This window comes from Telmatherina bonti (genome assembly GCF_933228915.1).
Source record: "Telmatherina bonti genome assembly, chromosome: 7".
NCBI lineage: Eukaryota > Metazoa > Chordata > Actinopteri > Atheriniformes > Telmatherinidae > Telmatherina > Telmatherina bonti.
This window is the reverse complement of record NC_136625.1, coordinates 26,140,945-26,163,066: the sequence shown is the minus strand read 5'-3', so window position 1 is coordinate 26,163,066 and position 22,122 is coordinate 26,140,945. Positions and strand designations below refer to the sequence as shown.

Below are 22,122 nucleotides of genomic sequence, written 5' to 3'. Positions count from 1 at the left end.
AATATCCGGCGGAAATATGATCGTTTTATGTGAATCATTTTGAGGTGAGGTGGGATGGTTAGAGAGTGCCAGGAGAGGACAGTGGGAGGGGCAGCTTGTGAAGAACATTCAACTCTCCCACAGTAACTCAGTCCCACTCTGCACCTCCTCTACAAGGCGTCAAGGCTTACCAGGTCAGAGGACTTGCACATTGTTATGGAAGGCGGTATCACCTGTGGACTGTGGCTGCTCACCTTTCTGCTGGGATGTGGCCGACTGGCTGCGTTCAACTTGGACACCGAGAATGTCCTGCGGAAGGAAGGGGACCCCGGGAGCCTGTTCGGCTTCTCTCTCGCCTTTCACCGGCAGCTGGATCCGGATAAGAGGCTGTAAGAACAAGAAAATGTGTTAAAATGGAAGTGTGTTTTGTGGGCAGTTCATCACTAAAAAACAAACAAACAAAAAAAATCAAACTTATTTCACTTCAAATAACTCCCATGAATGTAATTGAAATAGTATCGCAGTTTAGACGAGTATGCGCTTATTTTGGGGACTTGAACGTTGATGTGAGACACAGACACCATTAGGCTAGCTGTCCAGGTGTTAGCGCTGATATCTGAGCTCAGGTGCGGCGCTGGTAAACCAAAACTGTGATTTCCACGAACTTTCCAGAAACTACATTACTTGCCGACAATTATGTACCCTATCCTCATTATTTTGCACCTGTTATGAGTTTATCTCCAAAGCCATCTTGGTAGTTAGTGTTTTAGCCCCAGGTTACTTATTTGCGAGTTGTGACTGAACTTCCACAGCAGCTTTTTGTGCTGTGCACGTGCACACAGACCGCGGCCACGTCTCTCCCCCAGTTTTTAATTTAGGTGGAAACCAATCTTTCATACTTCTTTTGTAATTACTGTTTTGTTTTCATTGTTTGAGTGGTGTTTGTCATTTTATATAGATTAAAAAGAACAAAATGGGATGAAGTGAACGCTACATTTGAGTAAGCATGTTATAAACTGACCAGGGATTAGACATGAGACCTTATCTTATAACAGACTTGCATGTTTGTTTTTGCATGTTCATATTCAGTGAATTCAAAAAGTAGTCAAACCTACACTCAATTTAAAATAATACCAGCATCAGATTTTCTTTTGTTTTGATGATTTATTGGAAAGTACATGGAAAAAAAGTGTTGGTATTTAAGTTGTTTGAAGATAAAAAAAAAAGAAAAGAAAGAAAACTAATTCTCTTCACCAATCCCCAGAATTGCCTTTGATACATATTAAAATTTCTCTTAATTAATCTCACAGGGTGTGGGGCTGTTCTTTTCATTGGTAAACTCTGGGAAATTTCCCCAAACCACCTCGTGAGACCAATTTTTGCTTTATAACTTTATGCAAGACATCTTTTCGCTTTAAAAAGACGTGCCTTTGAGCAATTACTCACTGTCTGATTTATGTCTTTCTTGATAGCTATAAAAAAGAAAACACTTTGCTTCTGCTGGGAGATAGACCTAAAGGATCCAATTTCCTACCCGTCTGTTTTATTCTCAGAATTTCTTGATTATTGGACATTTCCATACACATTGCATGAATGTCCATCATGTTCTCAACAGAAATATAACATATGGTTTTCACATAAATGTACTATGCCATCTTTCTGTTGACTGTAGAGAAATTTCTTAGGTAGTATTTACAGATTTGCTAAAGTATTATCCATCAAGAGCAGTGAAAACGGTATGTGTCTGTGTTGGTGATAAAACTGTAAACCAGGAATGATGTGTATAAAGTGCTTCTGTTGACTTAATTTTTATCCAGAGACAATCAATACAAAGGCCTTTCTGCCTTGTGCCCAGAAGTATGCGCTTAGTAAACAGATGTGATGCAACTGTACAGGCACCCTGCACTCTGTCTTCTTCACGAATATTACATTTAAACTCTTTACTTCTAATTTTACACACAACAAAAACACTCAAGCTCAGCTTCAATTCTAATCCTTTTCCTAAGGTTTGACTAAATGAAAGACATGGGAATTGGCACAAGACCAAACTCACCATAACCCCCTGTTTCAGGTTTTAACATTTAGTCCACCGCAACTGTAAAACAACATATAGCTGTTGGAAACTGGAGAAGTGGTTTTTAAGGAAAATGTTTAGCTGTTTCCTCATTGTGCAAATAAGTTCAGTCATACAGTCTGTGATTATAAACAGAAGATGTCTGAGATTTGGACTGGCTGTCTGACAAAAAAAAAGAGCTTGAGAGACCTCAGTAGTAATTTTGCTAAAAAATATTTGGTTATTGCACAAGTGTGGTAAGGTTATTAAATATGATGCATGGTTATTTACCCACAAAAACCAAGCTGGAGAAGTTTTTTTTGTTAGGACAATGAGCAGTAATAATGTTTGTGATGCAGCTTATTCTGCTGTTATAGAGGTGGAATCTGCCCTCAAATATTTGTGTGAGTGCATGTTTGTATTTGTGCTGCCTGTGGATGTTTGTGTGTCAGAGTAAGTGCCTGTTGGTGTGTTTTAAATGGTGCTGATGTATGCTGTGGCTGAGCACTGAGGCGTTGCCTCGTTGTCATTCATTTGGAAGAGTGTCAGAGAGCATAGCGTGCTGCATGATACATTCCTAACCTGAGGCAAGAAGAAGTGATAGCTACACAAATCATTTTTGCTCCTAGCATGTTTGTTCTTTTCCTCTTTTTTTTTAGGGAGTCTTTTGCCACAACATGTGTGCTGAAATGTAAGTGTGTCACTGCTGGGTGTGCACCGTGAGTCACAACCCTTTAGCCAACCATACATGCCAACTTTTAGTCAGACTTGGACATTCTCCTTCAGGGTTGAGAGTTGCATGTACCTGCAGGAGAGGGCGGAACCTGTACACACGTGTGCACGTGTTTGTGCTTGAGAAGTGTGCGTGTGTGTTGCATTCCATGCTCCTTTATAATTGCTGGATAGACGACTGTATAATAAAATCCAGAGGGAAAACAAAAGTAGTGAGAGGCAGGAGGAGAACAAGCAGTAGTGAAGTTTAAGAGGTTGGACTGGGTGTGAGAAATGTGTGGGACAAAGTAAATACATGTGTGTATGTTTGGCAAGTAAACCAAAACTCTGGAGAAAGTGCTAAGATTAGCATGAGGAGCAAAGGAAAATGCGACAGGCTGATAGGGTGAAGAGAAAGCAGCCATTTCCAGATATGAAAGGAGGCAGGGATAGACAGGGTTTAGTACTAAAGTTTGCTTTGTTTATGAAAGCATGTGGTTTGTCTATTTCATAGAAAAAAAAAGCATGAAAGTCAAAGAGTCCATCCCCTCAGGTTAGTTAAGGTTATTCAACATCAAAGAGAGAGGAGCTGAAAGGAAGAGAGAAGTGATGTCTGAAGGAATGCTGACAGGAAAATAAATCACTTTTACATCTGGGCACCAAATACCAGCATTGTTCATCTGGTCAGATTCAGTTGGATAACACGTGTCACGAACCTCTGGATCTGCAACCCATTTAGAAGTTAACGCCTCAAGTTGATAGAGTGCCACCGGTTGTTGCTAAGCAACATTCTGTGTCCTAACAGGCAGCCAATTCACTGCTGTAAAAACAACAACACACCTCTCTGTATGGGATGTCTCTCCCATGGCCACACTGCACTGTTCACTCTGTTTTCCTGCCCATGCAGAGCAAAATTGTGTGTCTGAGTGCCACCGCTTGTGTGTGTGCTTGTTGCGAGTCATTGCACATTGGACCTGAGCATACACATCCTGCTTCTCTCTGTTTGTGTTAGTTCTTCCTGTAGTCAAAGCCTGCATGTCGGGGCTTCCTCTGCTGGTGGCAAATGATTAGATAAGCGGCTGGGTCGCTGTCAGTGGGGCAGCAGGTCGGAGTTATCTCAGTGCTGACACATCATGTCAGCGCTTCACTTCACCGTTACAATAAATAGTTGTAGATTTTGATTTAGGTTTAAATTAGTGCATGTTTGAAAGTTAGCTTAGAGTTGCATTACTGTTAGTTACGTTGAGCCTCTGAAACAGCTGAATGAAGGAAAGTTTCACAATGCATTCCCCCTACAACCCCTGAGACCCTCATTTCCCAGAGTCTTAACATTATATCTTAGCAACATTTTCCGTCCATTATCTTGATGTCTTGTGTCTCACTGGATAATGCGAGTTTGGGGAAGACACCTGTCACTCATTGCCGGCAACATGCCTCTTTCTAAAGAAATAACCGATTTTTAGGAGCCTGGTAGAGTGCACAGAGGTGGAGAATTGACTTTTGATAATGTAGTATTGATTGTCAATTGTTGTGTAACTGTTATTTCACTCCTATGGTTTTAAAAAGGTTTTACATTGACACTTTATGGGTGGACAGTGTCAAACTATAAAGCTGAATGTTTTGAAACAAAATCAAATCCATTCAGTGCTTAAAAATAGGATTAAATGGTTAATACTTGTCCAGCTTGCAAAAGCAATCTGGTTCTGTGTTAATCATTTATCTCATAGGAATCTGGTCTGGAATAATTAACATTTCCACACTGATCAACTTTCAAATACAAAACAGCCCCCATTTGGGACTGCCTGCATGTGATTGTTAAAACAAGCCATAGTTTGTATGACATAAAAAGATTTATTGTCCTTTACAATCCCACTCATTAAGTCAGTATTTATCATGATTTATTCTGTTTCTGACAGTCAGCTGTGTAGTTTGACATGCTCTGTTCAGAGTTCCCAGAGTGGAATAGTTGTGTCTGCATTGCAAACATGCAGATCGCATTAGGCCTCAGCGTTGCCTTCTGTTACTCAGTATGTCTCAGTAAATTTGCTCTGAGATGCTGTGTGCATCTAAGGATGCTTTGTTTTCCAACTAAAAAAGGCTTTGCGTAATCTCATCTGGTAAAGACAGGGTGCTGTCCAACGTTAACCCTGAAGGTCATCAGAGAGACAACTAGCCAGAACACGCAGATGGGAAGAGCACTGTGTTGACGTTGTGTACGTACCTAGTTCTTCATTGTAGACATTCACGGAAAACTATTTTTAAGGTTGATTTCTACTTTTCAATGTGGAAAATCTCTGGAAGTTGATCCAACGTTAACGTCAAAGCTCGGGTGTGACAAACTTCCCTCTTTCTCTGTCCACAAAGGCAGTGTCTGTGTCTGTAGAAAATCTGGTTCTATACAGTAGAAAGCTTGGTTCAGACATCTACAGGAGGGAACTGAAAGGGGTCTTTGACTTAGCTGGACTGTGAGGATATGGAACATCAGTTTTGTGGCAGATGTGCATGTTTGTGTGTGAGTACTGTGTGACACTGCAGGTTGGAATGTGTGATTGTGTCATGCATAATTGGAAAACCTGATTTATTGACATGTTGTAGGTTGCTGGTTGGTGCACCACAAGCAAAAGCTTTGAAAGGTCAAAAATCTAAAGTGACTGGAGGGCTCTACCTTTGTGACCTGACTTCCACTACTGGTTGCACAAGAATTCAATTTGATGATAAAGGTGAGATCCGTGCAGAGACTTGCACATTTCTTTAAGACATTTTTTGTCTAAAACTGGAGTGACAATATTCTTGTTTTGTCTGTACCCTTGTAGAGGATTTATCCATAGAAAGCAAAGAAAACCAATGGATGGGGGTGACAGTCAACAGTCAGGGGCCCGGAGGCAAGATTGTGGTAACGTTGTCTTTGTATCTAAACTTGTTAAAATCAAAATGAACTTTAAGTTCTTCATACAGGATTAACAGAAGGGCATCATTCATCGGATGTGTCTGTTTGTAGGTCTGTGCCCATCGCTATCAGCGGCGGAATAATGTAAACACAGCCCTTGAATCCCGAGACATCATTGGTCGTTGCTACGTGCTGAGTCAAGACCTAACAATTAATTCCCTCTTGAGGGAAGATGGCGGGGAGTGGCATTTTTGTGATAGCCGGCCCAGGGGCCACGAGAGGTTCGGCTCCTGCCAGCAGGGCCTCTCCGCTACATTCGATAAGGACTACCACTACTTCATCTTTGGAGCTCCTGGCGCTTACAACTGGAAAGGTAGATTTTTGTCTGTAAATGTGTTACTGCAACACAGAAGCACTTGATATTTACAGTCTTGATGGAAGAAATTTGCTGTTGTACTTTGTTCTTTTTTTTAAAATTTTTTTTTTTAACTTTTATGTCAAGTCAGATCATCAGTTTTTATTTCTTCTTGCCCTTCAAGGCATCGTACGTTTGGAACAAAAGAATGACACTTTGCTCAACTTGGAGATCTATGAAGATGGGCCATTCGAGACAGGAGATGAGGATGTAAAGACCCCTGCTCCTGCCAACAGCTACCTGGGTAAAATATTTAATATCTGCTGTATTTCTATAGACGTGTGTTTCGACATCCAATGATAGACATGATTGTTTTGTTCTGATCCTGTCTCTCAGGCTTCTCTCTGGACTCAGGGAAATATTTGACCACGAAGAACCTAACAGTGGTGGCGGGAGCTCCCAGAGCATACCACAGTGGAGCTGTGGTGCTGCTGAAAAAAGAAAAAACAAGCAACAGCTTAATAGAGGAGTACACCCTAGAAGGAGAAGGTCTGGCTTCATCATTTGGCTATGATCTTGCTGTCCTGGATCTTAATGGAGATGGGTGAGCATGCAGGGTGACCTCTACAGTTTCATTTCTGCTTCTATTATTGTTTAGTCAATTCATTCATGAGCATGTCTTGCTCTTGTGTATTAGTTGGCAGGACATAGTGGTAGGCGCGCCTCAGTACTTTGAGAAAGATGGAGAAATTGGGGGAGCGGTCTACGTCTTCATCAACAAGGCGGGAAAGTGGAACGAAGTCACACCCACCAGAATAAATGGACCGCAGGACTCCATGTTTGGCCTGGCTGTGGAACACGTGGGAGATATTAATCAAGATGGCTACCATGGTGAGGATGCAATACTTGTGTGTCATCATGTGTATGCTTCTCTCTGCTGATCATCACTGACACACACCCCCACCACGCTGCTAGATTTTGCAGTGGGAGCTCCTTATGCAGATGACGGTAAAGGGGAAGTTTACATCTACCATGGATCAGAAAATGGCCTTAAGTCTAAAGAAGCTGCACAGGTATGTATCTTTTTCTTTTCTGCATAATGATGTTTACTCTATAATTTGATCTGATTCCTCTAAAAATCAGATTCCAAATTAAGATTGTGGATGATCCATCCGTTAATCTGAATTTGTGTTCTTCCTGTTAAAGGTGCTGTCTGGCCGGGCTCTAAACGTGAACCTATTTGGCTACTCTTTGGCAGGTAACATGGACCTGGACATGAACTCCTATCCAGACCTGGCTGTTGGATCCCTTTCAGACTCTGTCTTCGTTTACAGGTAAAAAAAAAAAAAAAAAAAAAAGGTCTGATGAAGTGTTAATATTAGTTTCTGAGATACTAATTAACTCTTGTCCTCCCAGAGGCCGACCAGTTATTAACATCAAGAAGAAAGTCACATTCTCACCGAGTGAAATTGACCTCATCAATAAGAACTGTGGCAAAACTTTCTGGTATGGCTGTCCCTGGTGTCTCTGAGATTAAGTCATTTTGTGCAACCATAATAGTATTCTATCAAGTCTGTAACTTTATTCGTAAAAAAACAAAACAAAACATCAATATCTTTAAAAAGAAAAAAATGAAAATACCAACGCTGACTGATTGTGGATAAATTTTCCTATATTCTCAGCTTGGAAGTGAAAGCATGTTTCACCTACACTGCCAGCCCCCAGAGTTATGCTCCCAGACTGAGTAAGTTGTGCCACATCTTAAATTCTGGTTGTTTTTCTGAGGGAAAATATCATTTTTATTGTGTTTTCGACACATACGGCTTCCATCTTATATGTAACTCTTCCACTGTCCCATCTAGCGGTCGCATATTCTCTTGAGGTGGATGCTGACCACAGGAAGAAGGGTCTGATACCCAGGGCCACGATCAAAGAGTCTTCTGACTCTGCTAATAACTATGAGTCTCAGGGAAAGATCACCATGGACACCAAAGGGAAGGAGCAGTGTATTAAGCGCCAACTAATCTTACAGGTAGTTAAACTTAAAGCATCGTGTGTGGATAAAAGTGCATTGTGGGTTGTGTGTAAATATTATTTTTACCTCATCATACCTTAGGAAAATATTAAAGACAAGCTGCGTGGGATTCCTGTAGATGTAACTGTGGACATCCAGGATGCCAAACGTAAGCGGCGACAGAGTCCAGCCCCTCAACCACCACCTGTGCTGGACACTAACGAGCCGAAGAAAACCCGAGCACAGGTATTTACCTGTGATATTTAATTTATTTAGAAACTCATCAGAGAGTAGATGTCTTAGTTTTGTTATTTTCTGTTCCCTTTGTATTTTTTTATTTTTTTATTTTTTTTTATGTGATGTGCATGAACGTGTTTAGGTGAACTTCCTGAAAGAGGGTTGCGGGGTGGACAATGAGTGTCAAAGCAACCTGCAGATGACCTATCGCTACGGCCATAGGACGGTCGACGATGAAAAGTTCACTCCGTTTGAATTGTGAGAGGAAACAAACTTACTTGTTTTTGGTGTTGTTTTGCTTTACCATACATAATATCACAGAAAATCTTCAAGTTAGAGAGTTACTGCATTGTATTTTACGCTGAGCTTCATAAGAATGTACATCTCATGCTCCGTCTGTTTGAAGGGAGAATGGTATGTCAGTGATTCTGCTCAGCGACCAAAAGGAAATCGCTTTGGAGGTCACAGTGACTAATCTGGGTGGAGATGATGCATATGAAGCCTCTGTGATCGCTCAATTACCCCGCTCCCTCACCTACTCTGGTTTTCGAACTTCATCTAATGTAAATGTAAGTCTGCCTCCCTCCGATGCTCTCTTTCTGACATGGACACATGCCTACCAAATTATGATTTTGATTGGGACATATGATTGATTTTTAGGAGCCACAGGTAACCTGCATAGCCAATAAAGATGGCTCTAAGGCTGATTGTGAACTTGGAAACCCATTCAAACGTGACTCAAAGGTGAGAAAAAGTGACTTTGTACTACTTTTTTAACTTCTTTTACACAAGTGCCATAAATCATTCTTAAGTATTTGTCTCTAGGTAACCTTCTATATTATTATGGGTGCTATTGGCATCTCTCTCAACACATCTGAACTGGCGATAGGGCTTCAGTTAGAGACGTAAGTGTGTGATCATGCACAGCAAATTGTTCAGCTACATTGATTATATTTACAAACAACAAACACTCACTGGAGTGTAATTAACTCTCTTAGAATATGCATCATGTGTCATTTATGGCTTAATATCATGAGTTAAACTGTGGCTCAATTTAATCTGGCAGGACAAGTGAACAGAAGAATCTAGCTCCTGTCGTAGCCAAGGCAAAAGTGGCCATCGTGTTGCAGTTGTATTTGTCAGGGTAAGAAACACACATGTACGCGCATTAGCAAAAACACACAAGTTTGCAATGATAAATACAGCAAACACTGCACATCTGTCTTTTCAGTCGAGCCCAGCCATCTCGGGTCTCCTACTCTGGAGAGGTCAAAGGTGAGTCGGCCATGCTGAATGAAAGCAGCATTGGCAGTGCCATCACCCACCAGTTCAAGGTGAGTACGAGGAAACTGCTTGTCGCTCTGATGATGGTGTACTATTATGTCTTTTATTCAAACAGTATTTATATGCTGGATAAACAAGTAAAGTGAGATAACATTGATGTTCTGACAGATAATCAACCTGGGAAAGAGCTTGAAAGACTTTGGTACCACCACCCTCGATATACACTGGCCTAAGGAGACAGAGGTAGGAAAGTGGCTGCTTTACTTGATGAGCATCAGCTCCACCGGCGTGAATCAGATAGACTGCACTCCCAAAGAGGAGTTCAACCCCCTACAGAAGGTGAGAGAACATGTATTTAAGCAATTGTTTCTCAGCCTGCAACTTTGCTTCTTAGTTGATGTTTAAATGCAGAAAATGAGCATCAAGATAAATAACTTCTGATTTAAAGCAGAGATTTGATTATTATTTTCTGTTTGGATGTTTTTATAGTTGAGCTAAATGCAACTTTTTTTTTTGCTTGGCTTTAAGGAAGCAGGTAACACCAGGAAGAGGAGAGAAGCAGGAAACACCCAGAGAGAAAACGAGGGCACATTTTCACGTTTAATTGAGACAGAAAAGTCCAAAACTTTGGTAACGCCACACAATCAGTTTCTGTTCTCTTCTGTTTTCTTATATTATTAGATTGCCATCTGTTTTCAGCCAATAAAAGGAGAATCTATGGTAACTTTGTGCTCCATTTGTTGACAGTCCTGTGACAGTGGGGCCAAATGTGTGAGGATAAGATGCCCCCTGGGGGACTTGGACAGTAATGCAGTCATTACCGTCCACTCTCGTCTTTGGAATAGCACCTTCACAGAGGTAACAGTCTTTTTTTTTTATTTATTTTTTTTTTTAATCTCTGGTGTTAAATAGAGATTCAGTATGGGGTGCAAGTTATAGTTGTTTCTAGACATATTCCTAAAAGGAAATACAAATTGTTCTTTACATATATAATATATTACATGTTTTACATCTAAATTCAGAACTACAATGCAGCATTTTAGAAACTTGTTTTGGTTCATTTAGTTTTATTCCTTGTTGATGATTCATGCAGGCTTTAAGTGAAATGCTAACAAATGGCAGAAATATAAAAAATCAGGAACTTAAAACTTGATCAGCTGTTTTTTTTTTTTAAAACAGGATTATTCCAAGATGCATCATGTTAACGTCATAGTGAAGGCATCTCTTCATGTTGATAGCAGAATGAAGAACACTGTTCTGCAGAAGTCTAAGACAGAGGTAATTATGATTCTCAACCTTAGAGGAAAATGTTATTTCTTTACTGACACTGTAAAAGTGAAGCGCAGCCAGATTAAGGTCAGATGACTGCTTTTGTCACTTCACATTACAAATGCTCCCCGTACTTACTGCGACGCACCATCCAATAAACTTCTGTACATTTGTCCGACTCTGGGCAGACAACATCACTCTCTCTGCACTTCATGATTCATCTTGCTGTCTCTGTGGTTTATGACATCACCAATTACCAAAGACTCCCATGTTATCACAGTGTCTCTGTGTTTTAGAAGTGACCTTTTATGATGTTATTCCAGTGTTATTTGTTCAAAGAATTGTCATCCAGAACTGTTTGGCTTTGTAATGTGACCGTCTAACTGAATAGCTTCTGAAATGTGCATTGCTTTAAAGTTTTTTCTTCATGGTAGATTAATATCTTTTATCTCCTAGTGTTCTGCGCTTGGGTGAATGTTGAGAAAACCTTTTTTCACCTGTGCACATCCAGGCCAGTTCCTAATGTCGACCTTAACAGTACTGCCTTTGTTTAACTGTTGATTTGGTCACTGCTGGTTTTCCTGCTGTCGCCCAGGCCCACTGCACTCAAGTTCTGCCCTTTTGTTGTCTTGTCCAGGTGAGATTGACTGTGTTTCCAGAGAGACTCAGTACGGCTCAGTATGGAGGAGTGCCGTGGTGGATCATCGTGCTGTCTATCCTGCTTGGGCTGCTGCTACTGGCCCTGTTGGCATTCCTGCTTTGGAAGGTAGGACCATGACAGATAAAGGCATACACAATTACACTTAGTGAAAATGCATCATTATATCATGTGTTTTCATATTTTAATGTTTTTATTGTATATTATAAATGGGTATTCTTTTATTTGTAGGATTTTCACTGAGAAACCTTGAAATTTCTTTTATTTAGAAAACCTGTCAAGTGTGCAATCACCACTTACTGAACAACTTTAGGTACATGCAACAGTAATCACAGACCAATCCTAATGATTTGCCTCTCCTCAGTGTGGAGTCTTTGGGAAAAATAAAGAGGACCCATCAGAAAAAGAGAAGCTGGCATCAAATGCATAAAAAAAGAGGGTAAAATATCCGGGACTGCCATGAATGTAACTTTCCCTCTTGCGCCTTCTTGCTCCAAAAGTGCTGCTTTCTGGCATCAGGCTGATGGTGGGCTTCTCTGACCTGATACCAATGCTTATATAGAAGCTTACTGATGATTTCTGCAGACATAATGTCTCATATTTTCCACACATGATAATGTGTGGACCATAGTTTACTTGCATGACCTGGGGAGGTGATGGTTAGTGAGCAATGAACTGCTTATTGCTCTAAGGAAGACCCTGGGGGCTAAGCTGCATCTTATTGGTCCACTTCTACCACGTCCAGTGTGAATTTTGGCCACAGCCTACAACTACTTGGTGTGAATGTTTTTTTTTTATAAAATCTGTCTCTGCATTTAAAAATGGGCATAAAAACAGGGTTTCTTTCTCGATAGAGGTGCACAGATGGCTTATCTCCACCTCTCAATGAATTGATTGCATTTTGGCTCCTGACAAATTTTCAACCTGCTTTGCTTTCTTTGAAGGTCTTTCAATGATTTAAAAAAAAATTTCTTCTCTGCAGTGTGGCTTTTTTCAACGTGCCAAATATGAAGACAAGGTTCCCAGTTACAACGCGGTCCGGATCAGACGAGAGGAGAGGACAATGAAACCTGGAAATTGTAACTGGGAAAGCCTGGAAAAGAAGCCATGGATGACAACCTGGCATGACAATGAACACTATTCTTAACAGCAAACTAATCAAATTGCACATATTGATGAAATTCCAGATTCACACCTTTTTGCTGCCCGGCCTTTGCCTTTGAGGACTGTCAATATCAAGAAACAAAGTCAATCATTTGGAAACAAATGTTTTTAGGGATAAGTATCGAATCAAACATTTAGCTCCTCGATAGGAATTGTTCTTGAATGAAGCGCTGGAGATGGTCCTGCTCATTAGTTGTTTGTGGAGCTCTTTTGGTATATTTGGTTGACAAATGTCTAAGTGTTTTGTACATTGGAATGTTCTGAATTGTCTGTATTTATTCTTGCTGGGAGTACTGTGTTACTTGGAGGCCAAAGAATCATGAGAGGCAAAACAGACACTGGTTACATAAATGATAGGTTTTCTCCCGTTAAAATACAAAAAACTACTTTTACAGTTCATGCCTTTCCCAGTACTCATGTATCTCTGATTACAGATATCCAGTTTCAAGTTACAGATCCAGGCTTGTGATTAACTTAAGCATAGCAAGAATATTCTTTTTTCTTTTGTTTTTTTTTTAATAAAATGAATAAATCACTGATTTAAAAATGGGAGGGATTCAGAGCCCCGAGTGGTCTTTTTTTTTTTTTTTTTTTTTTTAAATAAATCTTTTAATGTTAAAAGAATGTGTCTTTTGTAATTAATGTTAAATTGAAAAAAAATGTAATCAGTGAGAAAATTACAAATTGATTATTTCAGGCAACAGCAGAAAGTTTTAAACATAATTTATTAACATTAAAAAAAGCATTTAAAGCAAATACCTGAGTGCAGAAATCAGCACGCGTTAAAAATCATTCTAAGAATAACTTCACAATAAGACATTCTCACACATAAACACACCTCTCACAGAAATACACATTTATGCTGTGGACTTGAGCTTTGGTGTTCGTGTTTGAAGGTCCATTTAATCCCAAACAGAACTCTGTGTCTTAACTATTAAAAATGAGACAAATGGAATGTGTGGAGTTGATTCAGACATTTCTATTTGCTCAGTAGAATTAGGTTTGAGTTAAGCTCTGCATGTGCAAAACTGCAAACGTCCTCATGCTGGTAGTGCGTCTCCAACTTCGCTTCTTTCCATTTATAAGAGTGACTCTGTCCGTATGGTTTTGCCACAGCTACTGGATTCTTTTACAGACTTCTCCTCCCTCGTCATCCTTGCTTTCTCTTTACCTTCCCCATCCTTTTCCACATTTAACTTCTTGTCTTTTTTTTGTTCTTTCTCCTCTCTCCTCCTGATGTCCTTTAGCTTCTTCTTGAGGGCAGACCGGTCACTTTGACTGGACACACCAAGAGCCTGAAAGACAAATGTGAGGATCTCAGAATAATGAGATAAAAAAAAAAAAAAACCCCAAAAAAACCAAAAGTGAGTTATGCAACTTCAAAAAATGCATTGATGCAACCTCTAAATCAAATGGACCACTGCAACATCTATACTTTGATTAAATAATGGCAAACTTAAAGAGGTTCAACTTGTTAATGACCACTGATTATTGGATAAGTGCACTAATAGATTAGATCATTATATGCAATAAAAAGATGAAGCTGTATGAGTCAAAGTTGTAAACGAATACTATATTTTGGTCACCTTGAGTTTCTGACTGTCCATGTTTAGCAGCTGTGTCCCATTCACTTCTTTGGCAGCAAACTCTGATGTGTACTGATCCATGTTCATGGCGATTAGCCACAGGCACACCTGCTGATTGTTCCACTCTGACATTGGTCGGCTTTGCCACTGATGGTTGTTATTGTTGGGAATTGGATAGTCGTCCAAAGTCTGAAGGACACCAGAGAAAGGAGGAAGAAAAAGAAGGTAAACTGTAACTCAAGTATAAAGTGCTCTTGGGAAAAACTGACTAGACAAGAGTGCTCTAAAGGGAAATAAGGAAGCAGATGAAGAGAAAAAAAGAAAGGAATAAAAGGGACAGACTCACCTCAGTGGAGGAAAAGGTGCAAGTGTGAGAGTGTCCAGAAAGGGAGTGATCAGAAACGTGTCCCACCATGCTCGAGCTGCCCACTGGAGAGCCAATACTCTGGAAGCAACAGAAACAGTCCTCTGCTGCCTACATGCTTTCACAAAGTGGACCGTTATCTGTATTAAGGGCATATCTAGTTCCAAAAGCTGAGACAGGAGGGGAATCGTGCTCAGAAGGATGTGAATGTTTCCCATTCCTGATCATCACTAGCCTGTCAAGCTTCAGGTTAACGCCACATCAGAAGAAAACGTAGCTCATTTTCTTACCTGATCCCGTCTACCTGTTGTAGTCATGTAAGGCAAGCTGCTGCTGGACACAGACCGCAACCTCTCCCTGTTACTCTCCCCTTTTTCTCTCCCCCTCTCTCCAAACCAGGGGAAGGGCAGACAGGAAGGCATTGAAGTGACTGAGCCTGACGGCGACACCTGACTGATGGGTTCATCTACCAGGTCACCACATGATCCCCTGGTGACAGCAGTTAAGATCATTAGACTGAGACTAACCATTTCTCCTGAATCAAAGAAAAATGTTAATTATATAAAATATAATTTAGTTTCATATGCCACCTACTGTGTTTGTGTATCAGTGACATACCCACTGTTCGTGGATCTTCTGTGTTTCTCACTTTTCTTCTTACTGAGAGACTTGCGAAGGCCACTGCAAAAAAAGTTTTTGTTTTTTTTAATTTAAATAACCAAGTAAAGCATGCCATCAGCAAAATGTCCTTACAAAACATCCTGGACAACCTGAAGTCAGGAAACTTCCGCCTGGATTTTCTGGACGCTGCAGATTTGCATGGCGAGGAGGCGACAGTGTCAGTGATGTAGATGGGTGGGGTTGAGAGGGAGCTGGTGGGAGGCTGAGGACTGAAGGCTGAGACAGAAGATGGGCTGGACAGGTCGCTTCTGCTGTTTTGGACCGCTGTGAAAGCGGGAAGCGATCGGCTCTCCTGTGGTTTCATGGCCACTTCTTCCTGCTGCAGAAGAAGACATGAGGGTCAGCTGGAAAATGGAAGCTTTTGCGTCACAGCTCACATCTGTCAGCTTTGTTGCTTACCTGCTTTCTGAAGCTCTCTCTGAGTTTGTCTCGTGAAGGTGGATGGCGCCTTGACTTCTGGGATAGCTGAGCTCTGGCTAACTGAGCACTGGAGTCTAGACGTCCTGTATCAGGAACTGGAATATACCAGTCTGACACAAACATTGCTTCTACTCAATCATAAATCACATTTTGACTGAATTAAAAAAAAAAACAAAAAAAAAAAAACCCAAAAACAATACTTTCACATATTTAAAAACAGCTTCATATTCCTCCTCCTCTGGATATCTATAAATGCCCTAAATGTAACGTTCAAACACAGATGGGTAATCCTACACCAATCACTGCACCCATTGAAATCTAGCTGCCTACCTGTGACTGAAGAGTCCACAGCGTCGTTGTCTCTTCCAGAATCAGGATCTTTTTGTTGGAATTGTGTCATCTGTAATAAACAGTGCAAAACAATGACTACAGGACATGGTGTAACTCATCTACACAGGATTAAGAATCCTCACCTGGATCTGTAGCCTTTCAATGGTTTCTCTGTGTTGCTTGTCTCTGTCTTCCATTTCTTGCCTCAAATCTGCTTCTCTTTTCTCCCTCTCTTCCTCTCTTGACATACACGTTTAAGAAATGTGGAAAAATACCATTTTACTTGCTAAAACGGGAAACCCTTCTAATTTTGATGATTTATTTAAGTGTGTGTGATTTCATAAATACCTGCTCTGGTATTCTCTGACCAGTCTCTTGGCTTTACTGTATTTGATCTCCAGGCTCTCTGTTTGGCTCTGGGCATCAGCTAGTCGCTGGCTCACAACTCTGCACAGGGTCTGAGCCTCTTGCCAATATCTGATCATTAGAGTGAGCGTCATGAAAACCTGCCCAACTAAACGCATCATCTTCATTCGTTCTTTTGCATGCAGCAGAATATTAGTTTGGGGGAGGGTTTAAAGCTTGACCGCCATACTTCTCTAGTTTGTCAGCTTTCTCCTCTCCATCCTCTGCTCTTTGCTCCAATTCGGCCCTCTGGCTCTCCCAACAGCTCTGCTGCTCATCCCATGCCTTCAACTGACAGATAAACACCAAATCTGTTTAATCTCTTTACAAATACATGGCCATGACAATGAAAAGAAAAGGTTTTAAATGCAATAATGACTTTCGAGATTTAACAAAGAGGGATGAAAGCCTTTTTTTCCTGAAAAGCATTTGCCAACCCAGTTATGTCATAGCACTGACTACATCAAGGCAAAGGCAGGAAACCAGGGCTGACGTGGAGAAGAGCTGGAACGAGGCCCGTGTCCTAATAACTCCACACCAAGCCATCTCATACATAGTTAAGTGGGTCAGACTGTTTCCATATTTGGACAGAAAGGTAATCTATTACAGTGAGTACAGTTATCTGTGTGTCTGTGTGCAAGATCTCAATCTCAACTGAACAACCTACCTTTTCTCTAGCACGGTGAAGTAGGGCTGTTCTGCTTCGTAGTTTTGACTGAAGCTATAAAAAGACAGTTAATGAGGACAAACATGACAGACTGCTGATAAAAACAGTTTAAAAAAAAAAAAAAAAAAAATTCCCCTCTCTTGCAATGTACAATATAACGCATTTTTGAGATCTCCTGCTTGATGACTTTTGATTAACTCAGAGAAAGTACCTGCTGGTATTTGAGACAGAGCTGGTAGCTGTCCAGACTGGACAAAACAGATACATCCTCCTCTTCATCATCTTCCTCTTTTTCTTCTTCACTGACAGAGACTTTCTCTGACATGTTGTCAGCATTGTCCTCATCCCCGCTGCTTCCTCTCTTCATCTGTAAACAAAAACAGAAAAAGGCATAAAAATATACACGAATCATATATATATCTATATATCTATCTATATATAGATATATATATATATCTATATATAGATAGATATATGATCTTTCATGTATATTTTTTACACACATTTTCACTTAAAAATGGCTCAACAACACCTGTGCTATGACAACACACCTTTTGGGTTTTTGTTTTATCCATTTCCAGACTCTCATTGATGAGACGAGCCACCTCACTTTCCACCCCGTCTTTCTCTCGACCAATCAAAAACCTGCAGCAGAAGACACAAATGGATTACAGGTGTAAACAATCAGTCCATCCTTTAACCCTCTCATTTAGATAATCTGCACAGAAGTTCTGGTTTGTCAAAATGTAAGGTGCAAGTGTCATTAGTAACATTTATACAAATTTTTTATATGCTTAATCTAATGCATTTTTTATGCAACACAAAGACAACACATTATACATATGAAATGGCTGAGAATCACTTTAAAGCTGTGGCAGCCAAAAATATGGGATGAAGTTATGTTCCCTTTTTTGTAAAGGATGCTCCAGTGTTTCCAGTGCTTAAGGGAGATAATACAGTAGGCATTTGTGCCCCTTTCCTCAGCATCTAAAGAATTAGACCAGGTCTTAGCTTGTCTACTGTCCATCATTTCCATCAGAAATATTCCTCAACAATATCTATTATTCAACCTGTTTGATGACATTGATGAAATCCAGACCGAAGAAACAAGTACTGTAATGTTTTCATTAAGCCGCAAACCCAGATGTACGCTGTGATAAGGAGCCAATCAACATTTTGGAGGCATGTTGATGTGTGTCCAGCCAAATCCGCTTCCCTTATCCAGAAACCACAAAAACCAAAAAGAAGTGTTTGGCAGCCAATGAGTTAAGTATCTGCGTAACTAGAAAACAATCTGAATATGCTGTGATCAATGTGTCAAAGAATAACCCCCATACCCCCTCCATCCCAAATGCAAGCATCAAGGGGTCAGTCAATTTCCCATCATTTGTACCTTCACTGAATAAGCTGCTGCATGTGTTTAGTAGTTATAACTTTTTTTTTTTTTTTTTAAATCACAAATGTATCTGTACCTTTCTTTTTAGACACAAGGGGAAAAAACATCAATAAAAAGGCAGCGACAGGAAAAGTTATATTTACTGCACCGCTACCGTTTTTATCTTAAAATAACTTCAAAACCTGTTAGAAGCCACTGCTACTAATCTTTTTTAAGTGACATATCAAAGAGGCCAAGAACTGCTCTGTGATGACATGTTCCCACATAAAATGGTAAAGACTGTGTGCTCATTCTTCCAAAGCTGCAGCAGTGTACAGCTGCATAGAAATGTAATGCAAAACAACATTACAACAGTCTGGTAAAAGAGAAACCCTTCAACTGGATTCATGTTGGCCAAACCAACACCAGCACCTCACGGTTACATACTTGACCAGGCCTGATGTGTTCTTGAGGACTGTGGCGGCAAATAGCTGGGATACTCCAACCAAACTCACGCCATCCACCTCCACTATCTGGTCGTTCACCCGAATCCTAACACGTGTCACCACATGCAGACAAAAGATATCCTGTTATTGTTGTTTGCTCATCCTTCTGGCACAAACAGGAAGCGGCTGTTCTGTTTTACCGTCCATCCCTCTGTGTTGCTCCTCCTTCAGTGACCGTCTTGACAAAGATTCCTAGTTTTTCCAGTCCCTGGTCAGCTCCGACACCCATTCCAATAATACTGATGCCCAGTCCATCTCCGCCTATCCAGTGTCAAAAGGTGCAGATAAATAAGGCACGTTTTCATTTGAATAAATCAGCTCCTGATGCCAGTAAAATAACCAGCAGCTTCAAATTCTGTTTCTGAATTTGACATTAGAAACCGGAATTAAGGAAATCATACTCAAAAATGAGCAGCAAGGAGATGCCAAACAGGTAAAATATACAAACCCTTTTCTATTTCCACTGGAAAAACATCCATCTTTTCCACTCTTTTTTCCAGCTCAAACTCAGCTGAAGCTGACACTGGGTCGATGTCCTCGTTGTGTCGGTCGTACTCAGCATTCGAATATGTGTTGTATACCTGAAAGACACCAGTCATTAAGAGGAAAAAGTCACTCCAATGGCCTCAGCTTGAATAAAGACTGATGAAAAAATCAGGCCTGCAGAAAATGCCGTTGTGTTTGCGCTCATATCTAATACGTGAGCCAACTGTAAAAAGAACCATCTGCAGTTTTTGACACAACAAGACACTGTTTATATCTGAAAATCTGTCAATGTGGAGTGTGAGACATGAGAAATTCAGGAAGTGTAAAGTCTTACAGAGAGCGTATGATGCAAGCATAATTATAGGATTGCTAAAAATCTCAAGTGTCCCCACACACACATCCTCCATGTGAGATTACCGAAACTACACTAAGTGCTACTATAAACATTTGTTATGATCCAGATTAATATGAAGCATAAAGGATTTTGTGTGTTCATGTGAAGGAAGCTCTGAGCCTGCAGCTGACAGAGTGCAGCATGTAGGATCTTGCCATTCCTCCGCCCCTTACGGATTAGAAATGTGGCTTTGGACAAGAGTTTTTTGAGACCCAAACAGCTGGTAGACCTGACAGATTAAGAGCTTTCACTTCTGGATAAAAGTCTACAGAGAAAGTGAACAACAAGGACTGAAAAAGCTTTTTTTTTTTTTTTTTATAACCCTACCTTGATTGGTGCCGCTGAGAAGCTGACCTTCCTGTTTGACCCCTCAGTTGCTTTTTCATCCTGCTGGTCATCCAGTTCAGGCACACCTGGAATCTCCTCATATACCAGCTGCTTCCCTTTATCTAGACAGCATCCCTGCTCCTGTTTAAGTGATGCTGAAAGTTCTGGATTTGACTGAGAGTCCTGATCGTACACAAAAGCCTTGTTCTCAATCCCACAGATTACCGTAGTTCCCATTTGCTCCTCTTTGTCTCCTCTCATGTCATCCTTCCCACCACAACCTCCTCTGCTTGCCAGATGTTTGTCCTCCTCAGTGACGAGCCTTTCTTTTAGCTCAGATGTTGTTCCTTCTTCTGCCAGGCTTTTTACTTCTTTTCTTATCTTCCATTGATTCTGTGTGGATTCTCTCTCTTCACCTTTCCCCTTTCCCCACATCATGGCCATCTCTGCTCTAACATCTTCTCCTAATCCAGTATCTGTCTTTTTCTCCCAGCCATCTTTTTCTTCTGTTAACTTCTTCTCAGTCTGTGCTGTGCTCTCTCTGTTCTGCTCCTCCCTTTTACCCACCCATTGTTCATTCACCTGCTGATACTTGTCTCTTATGCCTTCCCCATCATCCTCACTCACTCTTTCCCATTGGATGTCTTCTGCTAACGCCTTCTCATGTCCTGGGGAAGCGATCAGCCCATCTTCCCCCGCTGTAAACTCCATAATGTTATCCGGCATGAAAACGGGTCCTGGTGTTTTTTCCATGCTGGATTCCTCAAACACGTCGTCTACTAAGGTCTCCTGACTTTCTAGGACACCTGAGGGCAAATGTTTTCCTATGTCACCCTGAACCCAGCATTTGTTTTCCCTCCATACTCGCTCTTCTTCATTCTCATCACTTTCTGAAGACTCATTCTTGATGTTCACTAGTTCTGCTCTCAGGGTGTCAGGAGTTGAGCAGGGGTTGAGATTTGCTCTTTCTTCCCCGTCTTCATCAGTTTGTGATGTGTTTTCATCATGAGGGGAGGGAAATTTATTGCCTGCTTCACTGGGGCCATCCAGCGCAGGAGATTTAGAGCACCTTGTCACCCCTGTTTGAGGCTTTGAGGAAGTTATTATATGGTTTATGTTTTTGTCTTTATCTATCCAGTCCTCTGTGCCCTGCCTTTTCTCATTCACCTCTCTCTCTGCCCCTTTCTCTCCATCTCCTGTCCCATCTGTAGCTCCCTTGCTCCCCCTAACAATCATAGGCTTTTGGATCTGCCCTCCAGCAGCCCCAGCAGCTCCAACCTCAATCATCTTCGTCTCAAACAACCTTCGGGTAACAGAAAACTTCTGAGCTAGGGCAGCTCTGTCAATATCTGCAATGTCCTCTGCTCTGGAGGGTTTATCTTGCAGAGATGTTTCAGGGGTGGAAACACTGCTCAGGTTGCTCTTAACAGATGAGGAACAAGCCACAGAAGTTCTGGATTGAGAGAAAGGTGACATTTGGATTTGCAAGGTAGGATGTGGGAGAGGAAGGAGAGTTGTGGGGAAAGAAGTCAGGCCTGAAGCACCATCTTGTCTGGACTGCTGGCTGTCCATTTGAAGGAAAATGTTATCCCTGATCTTAGCCCCCCTGGTGCTTTGGGTCCTACCGCTGCCTGTGCTGCTGATGCTGGTGGTGTGGGACATTATAGGCTCTGAAAGACAGGGAAGCAATTTGTTTGGGTGCACAGCAGAGCGCTGAGTGGCAGCAGCGGCTTTGGTCCCTGGTTGTAGACAGGCCCCAGTGTCAAATGAGCATTTGATTGCATGGAAGTCAGACTTGTAGGTTATCCTGTGAGGGGAAGCACTTCGGCCTTTGCTGTCTGTCCGCATCATCTGGGAATAGAGGCTCTCTGAAGTAATGAGAAACTAAAGAAGCTGAAGTACACTTTTCTTTTTATAACAAAGAAACGTATTCGGTCCACTGCTGAGCTGCTCCCAAACTTCGAGGATTT

At 41.1% G+C, this 22,122-nt stretch overlaps 2 protein-coding genes across 4 annotated transcripts; one reads left to right on the top strand and one right to left on the bottom strand.

Moving 5' to 3' along the window:
• The first annotated feature begins 168 nt into the window (after positions 1-168).
• LOC306757898 (integrin alpha-6-like) lies at positions 169-13,174 on the top strand. Of its 3 annotated transcripts, XM_079243079.1 has the most exons (26): positions 169-368; positions 5,339-5,463; positions 5,557-5,636; positions 5,742-6,003; positions 6,170-6,289; positions 6,382-6,589; positions 6,683-6,876; positions 6,961-7,058; positions 7,192-7,319; positions 7,402-7,491; positions 7,668-7,729; positions 7,848-8,017; positions 8,102-8,245; positions 8,379-8,494; positions 8,643-8,805; positions 8,897-8,980; positions 9,062-9,141; positions 9,303-9,380; positions 9,468-9,570; positions 9,689-9,859; positions 10,049-10,150; positions 10,268-10,378; positions 10,700-10,798; positions 11,427-11,555; positions 11,812-11,886; positions 12,430-12,552. In XM_079243079.1, the coding sequence occupies exons 1-25, from the start codon at positions 196-198 to the stop codon at positions 11,875-11,877; spliced, it is 3,156 nt and encodes a 1,051-aa protein (XP_079099205.1). In that variant the 5' UTR covers positions 169-195; the 3' UTR covers positions 11,878-11,886; positions 12,430-12,552. The 3 variants fall into 3 exon arrangements, with proteins under 3 accessions (XP_079099205.1, XP_079099204.1, XP_079099206.1); XM_079243078.1 differs by lacking the exon at positions 11,812-11,886 and having other exon boundaries at positions 12,430-13,174; XM_079243080.1 differs by lacking the exons at positions 10,700-10,798; positions 11,427-11,555; positions 11,812-11,886; positions 12,430-12,552 and having other exon boundaries at positions 10,056-10,150; positions 10,268-10,369.
• Positions 12,637-22,003, bottom strand: LOC306758505 (uncharacterized protein; the record flags this gene model as incomplete). The annotated part of the gene is made up of 19 exons (XM_079243832.1): positions 12,637-12,673; positions 13,749-13,906; positions 14,198-14,386; positions 14,544-14,642; positions 14,852-15,050; positions 15,180-15,242; positions 15,332-15,558; positions 15,642-15,790; positions 15,993-16,062; positions 16,136-16,232; positions 16,341-16,469; positions 16,588-16,688; positions 17,065-17,118; positions 17,276-17,425; positions 17,616-17,709; positions 18,887-18,991; positions 19,086-19,206; positions 19,394-19,526; positions 20,153-22,003. 19 exons carry the CDS (start codon positions 22,001-22,003, stop codon positions 12,637-12,639), a joined length of 4,026 nt encoding a protein of 1,341 aa, XP_079099958.1.
• Between the last annotated feature and the right edge of the window lie 119 nt (positions 22,004-22,122).

Excerpts from the sequence above, each read along its gene's own strand:
- LOC306757898 (XM_079243078.1), top strand. The coding sequence starts at position 196 with ATGGAAGGCGGTATCACCTGTGGACTGTGGCTGCTCACCTTTCTGCTG. Across the intron at positions 8,246-8,378 it reads CGAAGAAAACCCGAGCACAG|GTGAACTTCCTGAAAGAGGG; the intron begins GTATTTACCTGT and ends GAACGTGTTTAG. Across the intron at positions 10,151-10,267 it reads CAGAAAAGTCCAAAACTTTG|TCCTGTGACAGTGGGGCCAA; the intron begins GTAACGCCACAC and ends ATTTGTTGACAG.